At 44.1% G+C, this 13,197-nt stretch overlaps 1 protein-coding gene across 1 annotated transcript in view; it reads left to right on the top strand.

Annotated features, from left to right (window-relative positions):
* depdc5 (DEP domain containing 5, GATOR1 subcomplex subunit) overlaps nt 1-13,197 on the top strand; it is a 76,330-nt gene that overhangs the window by 6,383 nt on the left and 56,750 nt on the right. Inside the window, exons 5-8 of the mRNA XM_019878839.1 lie at nt 1,419-1,504; nt 7,922-8,005; nt 8,081-8,130; nt 12,392-12,461. Of these exons, the coding sequence (XP_019734398.1) occupies nt 1,419-1,504; nt 7,922-8,005; nt 8,081-8,130; nt 12,392-12,461 (290 nt within the window). The remainder of the gene's footprint in view (nt 1-1,418; nt 1,505-7,921; nt 8,006-8,080; nt 8,131-12,391; nt 12,462-13,197) is intronic.

Raw genomic sequence — 13,197 nt, 5'->3', positions numbered from 1 at the left:
TATATATATATATATTACTGTATATACATACACACACACACACACACACACAGTATATATTTTTTATTTTTTCCGGAATTTTCAGGAAAGTCCACTTTCATCTCTGATTTATGTATCTACACCAATAGACACATTCGGTAGAGGTCCCTCTTAGCCAACGGGATGCCAAGAAGATGCTAGGTAATAGCCAATGGCAGAGCAGCTACAGTATAAGTATGTTGCGTTCAGGAAACTCGGAGCTGCGAGTAGCAGCCCATACCTTATATTTACCTTTTGTATCTCGAAATTTCTTTCCGAACAAGAGGCAATATTTTCCTGTCGTAACTTGAAAATTTAGTATGAAGAGACGTTCGAAAATAGAGGTATCACTGTATTGGACTTCCCCCCCTAAAAAACAAAAACAAAAAAATAGGTGCTACCATCCATCCATCCATCCATCCATTTTCTATCGCTTATCTGGGGTTGGGTCGCGGGGGCAGTAGCTTGAGCAGGGAAGGCCGGACTTCCCTCTCCCCAGCCACTACTTCCTGGGGGATCCCGAGGCATTCCCAGGCCATCTGGGGGACATAGTCTCTCCAGCGTGTCCTGGGTCATCCCCGGGGCCTCCTGCCGGTGGGACATGCCCAGAACACCTCACCAGGGAGGCGTCCAGGGAGGCATCCTACCTAATCAGATGCCCGAGCCACCTCATCTGGCTCCTCTCGATGTGGAGGAGAAGCGGCTCTACTCTGAGCCCCTCCCGGATGACCGAGCTTCTCACCTTATCTCTAAGGGAGAGCCCGGATATCCTGCGGAGAAAACTCATTTTAGCCGCTTGTATCCGGGATCTCGTTTCTTTCGGTCACGACCCATAGCTCGTGACCATAGATGAGGGTTGGGACGTAGATCGACCGGTAAATTGAGAGCTTCGCCCTTTGGCTCAGCTCCTTCTTTACCATGACAGACCGATACAAAGTCCGCATCACAGCAGATGCTGCACCGATCCGCCTGTCGATCTCTCGCTCCTGTCCTCATTCGTGAACAAGACCCCAAGATACTTAAACTCCTCCACTTGGGGCAAGATCTCCTCCCCGACCCGAAGAGGGCACTCCACCCTTTTCCGATTGAGGACCATTGTTTCAGATTTGGAGGTGCTGATTTTCATCCCAACCGCTTCACACTCGGCTGCGAAACGCTCCAGTGAGAGTTGGAGAGCACGTCATTGGGACACACAAACCCCTCCACTACGGTAAGGTGACGGCTCACGGAGGGGGCGGAAAAAAAAAAACAACAAAAAAACAAAAAACAAAGACAAAAGCAGCATCTGAAGGGTACCAAGAAATATGTACATGTATCTAAACCCTATTGCATCAACAGCAATATAACAAAATCTTAACTTGCAAATTCATTGAATTCCATTTTTCTCCATTCTTTCTTAGAGACAATCAGTGTGGATCAGGCTGTGGCACAAGCCTTCAGACTGCGTGCATACCAAGATGTCGTTGTTAATATTGTTGACCCAAAGGTTTGCTAACTTTTCTCTGTCTACAATGGCTTTATAAGGTATTGCATTGTATTCTATCACGGGTTACTGGTTCACAGTCCCTTTTTGCCGTGGTGGGCTGGAAGTTAACACCCACAATGGATTGCATTTATTCTCCTTGAACTTCCCTACGTTGTCACTTCACAACCATTTACATCAATGTATTAAGTTGAGCTGCAAGTGTGACCCACTCTTGACAAGTTTGGGCATGCTCCATGGGAAGCAATGGATTAGGTCCAAGTGGACCACATACTTCAGAAGCATTTTGACAAATGAAAACGGCTTAGACAGCTTAGAGGCAGTCCTGTTCCATCGTGGTGTATAGTGGGAAAGTGATGTGGCTATCTATGTTAGCTTCATCAATCCGTGATCTTAAACTCTCGCTGAAGTGGTTCACAGTCAAGTGAACCACTTGGGATATGAATTAGCAACTCCAAGTTGGAAGAAATAGTCTTCACTTGAAAACGGGAAGGGTGCCCTTTTTAAGTTGAAGGTAATCTCCTAACCCAATAGTAGGAGTTCTGTTTGGGGTCTTGTTCACGTGTGAGAGAATGACACAGGACTGTCAGGTGGATTGGTGCACCCTCTGCAGGGATACAGTCTTTTACTTGTTGATCTGTGTTCCTACTTTCACCGGTGTTCACAAATTGTGGGTCATGACCAAAAGATTACAGATACAAGCAGCTTAATGAGTTACCACTTCTGTTTCCTCCATTCTCTCTTAAAAACAGAGTGAGAAGCTCAGCCATCTGTTTGGGGCTCAGTGAAGAGCTGCTGCCCTTCTGTATCAAAGGCCCTGCATGCAGACACACAATTTTTTTTTTTTTAAATTTCCCACTCTATTGCCTTCACGGTCGACGTGGGACCAGTCCATGGACTGCCAGTCGACCGCGTTGGACTGGTTGGGCGCTGTGATCTTAATACGTCATCCCATCAGGTGAAGACTATAGTCCAGTCTCTTGGCTGGCCCCGGAATGCCTTCAGCGCTCCAGATGAGATTTACAAAGTGGTTGGGGAGAGGGAAGTTTGGGCTTTCCTGCTTAAGCTGCAGCCCCCACAACCAAATAAGGAAGAAAATTGATGATGGATAGTAATTCTTCTTCCGCTCGGGTCAAAGTGGCCACAGTTTAATAGGGAAGCCCAGACTTCCCTTGCCAATGCAACTTGGTCCCGGCTCTTCCAGGTGTGTCCCGAGCCATTGCCACAGCCAACCACGAGACAGTTTCTCCAATATGTCCTGGCCTGTGTCAGGCCGGTCTCCCGGTGGAACGTCCTGGGGACATCGCAGGCACGCCCAGGAGGAAATTCAGTTTGACCAATTATATCTGGTTTATAGTTCTTTCAATCATGATTTACAGCTCGTGACCACAGGTGAGGGTAGGAACGTAGATTGACTGGTAAATTGAGAGCAGCGATTTTTTTTGCTCAGATCCACCCTCACCACACCAGACCGATACAGAGTCCACATTACTATAGACGCTGCGCAGAACTGGTTGTCGATCTCCTGCTGCATTCTTCCCTCATTCGTGCACAAGACTCCAATGTGCTTCAACTCCTCCGTTTGGGGGAGGATCTCATCCCCAACCTGGAGCGGACACTTCACTCTTTTCTTACTGAGTTCCTTCAAAAATTGCATCCTGATCAAACCAACATAGCCACATCATATGAAAAAAAGCAGAGATGTAAATGTCACCAAAATGGACACCCCTCAATGCCTTGGCTGCACCATGAAATTCTATCCATAAAATCTATGAATAAAATCAGTGTAAAAGGGCAGTCTTGGCAGAGTCTAAGCCTCAGTGGAAACAAATCAGACTTGCACCTGGCAACACACACCAAACTCAGCAACTGAAACTGATTGCGCAGGGACCGAACACCCTGAAATAAGGCATCCGGTACACTGTAATCCAAGTCCACAAAGCACATGTCGACTTGCTGGGCTGACTCCCATTCACCCACGAGCACCCTCTGCGCCCTTGAGCACCATGCTGAGGGTATGGAGTTGGTCAACTGTTCTACAGCCAAGATGAAAATCGTACTCCTCCTTCTGAGTCTGAGATTCCACTTTCTGATGGACTGTGATGTGCCTGTATTTGGAACAGACCTTCCGGTCCCCCCTCTTCAAAAGGGCGACTACCACAACGGTCCACCGATCCAGAAAAACTATTCTTGATGTCCTCACAATTTTGCAGATCTGAATCAATCATGGTATCCACAAATACAGAACCTTTAGGAACTCTAGGTGGATCTCACTCATCCACCTGCTGGGCCCTACCACCAAACTTTTTAACCACCGTGGTGACTTCAACCACAGACATAGGAGAGCTTGCCGAAGAGACCCCCAGACTCTGCTTCCTCTTGGGAAGACATGGTGGAAATGAAGTCTTCGAAGTCCGGAAGTCTTACTCTGTAGCCTCACCAAACTCCTCCCATGCTTGAGTTTTTGCCTTTGTGACCACCAGAGCTGTGTTCCACTAGCCTAGCCGGCACCTGTTTCGTGCCTCCCTCTTCCCACAGGCCAAAAAGACCATTAGGGCTCCTCCTTCAACTTAGCGCTATCCCTCACCACGAGTGTCCACCAGCAGAATCGGAGGTTAACGCCACTACCGGCTCTGACCACCTCATGGCCACACCTCCGGTTGGTTGCCTAAACAATGGAGCTGTGGAGCATGGTCCACCTGAATGTCCCCTCCCCCCCTCCCCCATCCCCCCGGGATCTGAGCGAAGATTCTGCTGGACATATGAGTTGAAACTCCTGACAGGCGGACTCTGACAGAGGTTCCTAGCAGACTCAATTCAACTCAACTATATTTATAGAGAACTTTAAAACACCCACCACTGTATACAAGGCTGCTGTACATGGTGCAAAAAATAATTCATTCAACAACAAACAATAAATTAATGACAAAGACAGTAGAAAACATAAAAACAGTCAAACTAAAAATCAAGTCTCATGCTGAGTTGAAAGCCAAAGAATATAAATGAGTTTTTGAGATGAGTTTTAAAGATGGGCAGTGAGGGGGGCTTGCCGGACATTCATTCATTCATTCATTCATCTTCCGAACCGCATGATCCTCACTAGGGTCGCGGGGGGTGCTGGAGCCTATCCCAGCTGTCTCCGGGCAGTAGGCAGGGGACACCCTGAATCGGTTGCCAGCCAATCGCAGGGCACACAGAGACGAACAACCATCCACGCTCACATTCACACCTAGGGACAACTTAGAGTGTTCAATCAGCCTACCATGCATGTTTTTGGAATGTGGGAGGAAACCGGAGTATCCGGAGAAAACCCACGCAGGCCCGGGGAGAACATGCAAACTCCACACAGGGAGGCCGGAGCTGGAATTGAAGCCGGTACCTCTGCACTGTGAAGTCGACGTGCTAACCACTGGACTACCGGGCCGCCTTGCCGGACATTCAATGTGAGGTTATTCCAAAGAGAGCGACCAGCAACGGAAAAGGCTCCATCTCCTCTGAGCCTCTGCTCAGTCCTCGATACCTCTAATAGTGTGTGGTCCGCAGACCTGAGCCACTGAGCAGGTGCATAGGGGCGGAGGAGCTCAGAGAAGTAAGTTGGGGCGATGCCATTTAAAGATTTGAAAACAAATCATAGAATCTTAAAAAGAACTCTACAATGTACAGGGAGCCAGTGAAGGGATGCCAGAGTCAGAGTTATGTGCTCCCTCTTACCAGTACCATTCTTGACCAACTGGAGATGGTTAATGAAGGATTGGCTGACTCCAAAGTAAAGTGCATTGCAGTAATCGAGCCGGGATGTGACGAAGGCGTGAATTACTGTCTCAAGGTGCTCTTGAGAAAGTAGAGGCTTTACTTTAGCCAGCTGCCTAAGATAATAGAAGCAGGACTTAACAACTGCACCAATTTGCCGGTCCAATTTAAAATCACTGTCTAGTTTAAGAGCCAATTTTGAGACTGTTGGCTTAAGATCAGAAGCCAAGTGGCCCATGTCCGCAGGATGGGATGTACAAGGGCAACTGGGCCCAAACACCATCACTTCTATCTTCTTTTCATTGAAATTCAAGAAATTTAGTGCAATCCAGGTCTTGATTTCCTCTAAACAGGATTAAAGTGGCCTCAACGAGAAAGTGTCTTTTTCTCTCAGCGGGATATAGATCGCACAATAGTGAAAGGAAACACCATATTTCCTTAAGATGGAACCCAAAGTGAGCAGATACAGTGAGAACAACAGAGGCAGAATTGAGCCCTGTGGAACACCACACGACAGTGGGGCAGACCAACCAAGGCTAACACAAAAGGTTCTGTCAGCTAAATAGGACCTTAACCACTCAAGGGCGTGACTGCCAATGCCCACCAGGTGCTGCAAAGAAGCCCACAGAATACTATGATCCAGTATATCAAAAGCTGCACTGAAATCAAATAAAACCCAGACACACATTGTCTCCAGTGTAATTGGCCAGGAGGATGTCATTAAAAACTCGTAAACTGGCTGACTCTGTGCTATATGTATCATCTTGAAACCTGACTGGAAGACCTCCAAGATGTTATGTTCATCCAAGATATGATTTTAAATGCATGTGTACCGTTTTTTCAAGAATTTTTGAAATGGAAGGCAGCTTGGAAATTGGCCAAAAAGTTGACAGTACATCTTGATCAAGGCCAGGGTTCTTGAGCAAGGGTTGCACCACAGCATGTCTAAACTGTTAGGGAACTATAACAGAAGACAGACTGTTGTTGATAATGGCCAAGACCCATTTACCAATACTCGGGAGAACCTCCTTAAAACCTCCTTAAGACCTCCTTAAAGAAATGCAGAGGAAGAGAGTCACAAGGGGAGCCAGATGGCATAGTCTGGCAAGCCACATCCTCTAAAAACGTCAAGGACACATCTTCAAAAGAAGGCACACAAAGCTTATTAAAGGCAAGTTGGACAAACATATTCCCTAAGCATCCGAGCCAACACACCACCAGGTGGTGATTGGTTAGCAGCTCTGCCATATTCGTCATCCAAGTGACCAAGTTGTGCAATGAAACACTTGTTTTTTTTTCTCCCCCACCCCCCTCCCCCCAATTTTGCTGCTGTAGACTGCAAATTTCCCCAGTGTGGAACAAATAAAGGTTATCTTATCTTAAATCATGCAGTCACAAGTACGATGAAACGACCACAAAGTCGATCGTCGAACTGTGGCCTACGATGCCCTGGTGTCAAGGGCACGGTTATTTTCCAGAGCCACTGGAAACCACAACAAAGGGATGAAAGAGCCACTTGGGGCTCCGTAGACTTGGGTTGCTGACCCCTGAGTTCTGAATCATTCCATTTCACAATTTTTTTCTTTCACGGGCTGAATAATGTATCTGCCTGTATGTGTGTATGTCCGCTTGTCTGTCCATCTGTCTGTCCTTCCATCTAGCTACAGCATCTACGGATGAATACTTTTGCACGGCTATTTTTCAAATTGGTAAAGAAAAATAGGAAACAATATCAGATGAAAGTCCTCCGGATTTTCCCGGAATTCCGGGTTTTTCAAAATTTTATGAAAATTTCTCCGGAGAATTGAGGAAAATTTGCATAAAATTAATCCGGATACTAGTTGACAACATTGAACGAAGACGCATTTGAGTTCGTTGTATTGCTTTCACGAGCGTAGCCATATTGAGGCACTAACACTAGTAACAGTAAAGATATTTTTATTTGTGTAATAACGACAGAAGACATGACGGCGTTTGACTAATGGTTTAGTAGAACGAATGGCAACTCGCAACAACAGTAGCAAGCCTCATTTTGCCTCTTGGGTTATACCATCTCAACTAGAACGTGGGGGATAGTCCTCAAACAATTTTCGTCTCTTTATAAACACACCTGCTAAACCCCAGTGGAACGAATAAAAGACGCCGTGGACAAGACAGTTGTCGTAAAAAATGTATTTGGCCAAAAAGGGGAAAACACAGATCGTCAGAAAATCGTGTCCGTCCGACTTCGAGTGTCGTCTCGGCTAACTTAGCTTAGCTGTTGTCTTGTGTGACGTTATTTGCGTCGGCGCTGATTGGTTGAAACCAAAAGACGCGCTTGCGTACATGTTCGCGCTGAAACCCGCACAGCAGAGAGCAGCGGACGATCTACTGCTGAGGCTCGCTTAGCTTGAGTGGAGTCGCCACAACAGTAATACCCTCGCCTCGCATTCTCATGGCCATATATATATATATATATATATAGATATATATTTCTTTTTTCCGGAATTTTCAGAAAAGTCCACTTTCATCTCTGCAATATTTTCCTATTTCACATAAAGAAGCCGCTTTCTATCAGCCTATCACGTTAAAAACCAATACGTTTCATGTGAGTAAAATGTGAAAAAATGAAAATCTTCATGAGAGATGAGTACTTTGGAAACCTGATTGTCATATTTTTCTCCGTCAAAGGACGTCACTCTGGACCTGATGGAAGTGACATTTAAAGACCAATACATTGGGAGGGGTGACATGTGGAGACTAAAAAAGAATTTGGTAGGTTTTTCAAAAATATACATCTGAATTTAACGTGTTTTTGTTCATTGGTTCATTTTGTTTTGTATATTGTAGGTAAGGACTTGTGCCTATGTGTCACAAAAAGTGGAATATGCTGGAATCAGGTATGTTAATACTATAATAATAATAATAATACATTTTATTTGAAGCGCCTTTCACAACACCCAAGGACACTTTAGAGACGAGCAAACAATAAGACAAATAAAGAATAAATAAAACCACAGATAAAATTGAAAGTTGAATAAGCCAGTCTGAAAAGGTGAGTTTTGAGCTGGGTTTTGAATGTGGGAAGATAATCAATCTTGCGAATGTTGAATGGAAGTGAGTTCCAGAGTTTGGGGGCAGAGCGGCTGAAGGCTCTGCACCCCATTGTGGTGAGACGGGCAGAGGGGTACAGAGAGATGGAGGGAGGATGAAGACCAGAGTGAGCGGGAAGGGATAGAGATCTGAAGAAGATCTGATAGATAGGGGGGAGCAAGGTTATGGATGGCTTTGAATGTGTAAAGGAATATTTTGAAGGTGATTCTTTGTTTAACGGGGAGCCAGTGGAGCTGTCGGAGGATGGGGGTGATGTGATGGAAGGAGGGGGTTCTCGTAATGATCCGGGCTGCTGAATTCTGAACAAGTTGAAGTTTATGGAGAAATTTGAGATGGACGCCGAAGAGAAGTGAATTGCAGTAATCGATGCGGGAGGTGACGAGGCTGTGAACAAGAATAGCAGTCGTGTGAGGGGTGAGAGAGGGACGGAGACGGTTGATGTTACGGAGGTGGAAATATGCAGACCGGGTAATGTCATTGATGTGGGAGTGGAAAGAAAAGACAGTGAGAGAGGGATGAGGGTGGGAGGGAGGCGTCGGTTTTGCTGGAGAGGTAGAGCTGGGTGTCATCCGCGAAGCAATGAAAATGAATACCAAATTTTCGAAAAATATTGCCGAGCGGAAGAAGGTAAATGATGAAAAGGAGGGGGCCCAGGACAGAACCCTGGGGGACACCAGAAGTGACGGGAAGGGATTGTGAAGTGAAGGAATTGAGTTGGATGAACTGAGAGCGGCCAGTGAGATATGAGTGGAACCAACTTAGGGGGGTGTGGGTGATGCCTAAGGTGGAGAGTCTATTCATGAGGATGGAGTGTGAAATGGTGTCGAAAGCTGCACTCAGGTCGAGGAGGATGAGGATAGAGATTAAGCCAGAGTCTGCTGCCATGAAGAGATCATTTGTGATTTTTATGAGAGCTGTTTCTGTACTGTGACGGGGACGGAAGCCGGACTGGAATTGTTCAAAGAGACTATTACAGGTGAGGTGGGAATGGAGCTCAGAGGCAACAATTTTTTCAAGAATTTTTGAAATGAAAGGAAGGTGAGAGATGGGGCGTAGGTTATTAAAGTCATTGGGATCCGAACCGGGTTTTTTCAGAATTGGGGTGACAGCTGCGATTTTGAAAGAGTTGGGAACAATTCCAGAGGACAGAGAAGAATGAATAATGGCTGAAATGAATGGAAGCAGAGCGGGCAAGCAAGATTTGACCAGAACAGTGGGGAGGGGATCTAACTGACAGGAGGAAGTCTTGAACTGTATTTCATGAGTTGTTTTAAAATCCGTTAACATCTACTTTATTTGTAGACTAGTCAGTGTTTTTCCTGGCTCAAATTGAGACAGGTGGTACCATCCTAACCATTCGTCATGACATGCATGTATTCTGTAAATTTAACGGACTTTCTTGAACAGGAAACATAGTAGTGTATGTGTACGTTTTTGCTCAATGTATGTACTGTAGCAGCCCAGAGGGCCTGTCCTCCGAGACAAGTTTCTCCTACGGAGACCAAATAAAATTCAAATTCAAAATTTAAGTTCCATTAAGAATATGACTATTATCATGTTAAAGCATTCGCTTATTAAAACTTGCATAGCAGAATGATGGACTCATAGCTTGTGTGCTGGGGCCACTTTTGCTTGAGAGAGAGACAGATTATTTTGAAGCAGCCTCAAGCTCTCTGTGGTCCATGTCCACTTGCGCTGCAATAGTATGCTGCAGTGTCCTCCGTATGTAAATATAAATAAATAGAAAATCAAACTATCTATCTAAACTATTTTATTTTAGTTTTGTAACTTTGTTGGTTGGCTGTTCTTAGGTACTACCATCTTTAATGTACTTCTCCTTTTCTTCTGCTGCTTTGTGAATAGCCACCACCTCATGTCTTTTTAATGTGTCCAGCCTGTAGTTGGTTGGTGGCTGTGTCACAAGGGAAACAGCAATTGCCTGCTGTGTCTGGGCGCAGTGCTTTTGGCATAAATAACTGAATGGCTTCCTCAGTTTGCCTGATTGTAGGCAATTTAATTTAGCCACCACTGTCAAAGCCATTGGCTCGTGTGTTTTTAAGACGAAACGGAAAAGGAATAAAAAAATAATGTTTCAATCACGTTTACGTTGACTTTGTGTTGTTGTGCTCCTATGTGGAAACGTTTTTATGTAGCCTCGCCTCAGCGACTCATCCTGTCCTGCATTCGGACCCTCGCTACCAGTATTTCAGAACAAATTTCCACGTTGTCACCACTATAAGTTATTACATTTTAACTGTTTATTGCGTTTGTTTCTCTACTCTGTTTCACCTAGACTCGGCCTTCCTCTTTGCGAGGTCGCTTTTAAAATAAATGTCTCATCTTCCTTGCCATATCCGGAATGCTTAAAAAGAAATCATAAATGTTATTTTGACATGAAAGAAACTTTTATGCTTGGATGCAAAAAAACAACAAGAAAAAAAACAGGCACACTGTTTGCACTATTTGCCAGGGAGAATCAGAATGCCGATCGCACTGACTAGCGGGAGAAGAATACATTTCTGCTGCGGTAGTTGCATCAGGTCTTTCCGGTGCTTTTTTAAAAGTTTCTCGGGGGCACCAGTGAATAATTTTTTTAAATCCCACAATATTTAAAAAAATATTTATACCTTGGTTATTTTTTTTCAGGTCTGATGTGTGTGCAAAGTTTCATGAGGTTTTTTCCATTTTTTAGACCCTCAAAATCAAGTGTTATTTTATTGGCGAACTGCACGTTGCCGCACCCCCAGTTTTGTGAAAACTGACTATTTTCGTGTTTTAACATTATGAGGGCCTATACAAAATCTGAGCAAAAAAGAGGTAGACTTGGTCAACCATGTAGAGGAAAAACATCAAAGAAAAAAAACATTTCTTTTAGCCAGTAGGTGGCACGACCACTTCAATGAAAAATACATTTATTTATTTATGGATTGATTGATTGATTGATTGATTTTTAAATGTCTTCTGGTCTGGGTTCATTTTTGAGATGATTATCTGGGTCACGTTATGTCATCTTTTACTGTCACAGTGAATCATCAGACTTCGCAGCACCATTATTCCGACACCTTTTGCCAAAAGGTCACAGTATTCGGTTTCAGGCATGATCAAAGTGTTGAGGCTTTTCTTGGATTCGTTCAACAACTAAGCCGATAAAACTACGCTGATTTTGAGGCTCTAAACATGCACGAAAACTAACGAAACTCCGCACATCCATCAGGCTTGGCAAGTTTTCATTTATTATTATTATCATTATTATTCTTATTCTTATTATTATCATTCAAAGTTTATTTCGATTACAATTCACCGAGGGCACTGGCAAAGAATGGCAATCTGGAACGGTACACATGATACGTTAATATGCTGCAAAAGTACGTCCCATGCATCCGCGTCAGGTCTCGACGAAGGTAGGCAGTGATTCCCTTTTCACAAACCCACAAACTCATGTGTCAACTTTATTTTTCAGTTTCGTTCATCTTAGGGGCCATTATGATTGTTGCTCATCATGGCATGTGTGTTAGTGCGTGCGTGTGCGGTAACAGGTCGATCGCGGGAAGTTGGTCGATTGCAAAGATCTTCGGTCTAAGGTTGGGCACCACTGGTCTATAGTGTATTTCCCATTGGTTTGTGTCTGTTACCTACCAAAACAGAACAGTAGTTTTAAAACCTGCATAGAATGCAAGAGTAAAGTTTAGTCAAGTTATTTTAATTCCATAGCCCTAACTCAAAAATGAGTTTCAAAGGGCTTCACCGGCCCGCAATTAATGATGATTGACTACATCCCATGAATCAAACTCTCAACTGGGCAAGGAAAAACTCAAAATCCCATTTGGGTGAAAAAGAAAACCTTGAGATGAGAAGAGACCACACATGAGGGTCTCAACATGTAATAACTCATTGAATGTGCATACACATCAGGTCTTGCAAAAAAAAAAAAACAATAAAAAAAAAAAAACAAAAAAAAAACATTTTAGAGGTTTATTTTTCCACATGATTTTACTGACTATTTCCTATTTTTCAGGGAAGTCTTAATATGTTTTTTTGGTGTATTAGATCCCAGGCAAGTGAACTGTGGGTGAAGGGAGAGAAAGTGACTTGTGGATACATCAGTGAAGACACCAGGGTAAGACAGAGGCTCTAGTTAGGTCTGAACAGTGTGTAAACTGAGTGAAAGGGCAGATCGCCATTCCTCTGTATTTTCTAAAGATCCGCTGATTCACTCTTTCAATGCCAGCTGTTTTCAAAAAAAGAGAACCTCTTGAATGTCAGCAAGTTGAAAGCATACTAACCCATGTTCCCTTTAAGCTGCTCGTGTGTGCAATTGCCCGCTGCTGTCACCCTTTGAGCGCAATTTCTTTTTTTTTTTTTCATGGGCGCCCCTGGTTATTGCAGCAAGATGATGCCAAATCACATCCTGCACTTGCTACAACAGTGTGGCTTCGTAGTAAAAGAGTGCGGGAACTAGATTGGCCTTCCTGTAGTCTAGACCTCTCTCCTATTGACAATGTGTAGCTCGTTATGAAGCACAAAATAGGACCCCACACTGTTAAACAGCTGAAGCTGTACTTCATGCAACAATGGGAAAGAATTCCACCTACAATACTTGAAACAATGCGTGTCAGTTCCCAAACTTTTATTGAATGTTGTTAAAAGAAAAAGTGACTTAACACATTGGTAAACATGGCAGGGTCCCAACTTTTGGGGGGAATTCTGATGCAACCATCAAATTCGAAGTTAACCCATTTAACATACATGGCAATTTTCCGCGGATCCGCGGAAATCCGCCGTTTTATTTCTTAAATTGATCATTTTTGTGAATCGTCTAAATCCGTTGAGAAAATTTTAGGGGCGGTCAGGTA

Source organism: Hippocampus comes, unplaced genomic scaffold (genome assembly GCF_001891065.2).
Source record: "Hippocampus comes isolate QL1 unplaced genomic scaffold, H_comes_QL1_v1.1 scaffold85, whole genome shotgun sequence".
Classification (NCBI taxonomy): Eukaryota; Metazoa; Chordata; class Actinopteri; order Syngnathiformes; family Syngnathidae; genus Hippocampus; species Hippocampus comes.
The sequence above is the reverse complement of the archived record's forward strand: the minus strand, read 5'-3'. Positions and strand labels throughout refer to the sequence as shown.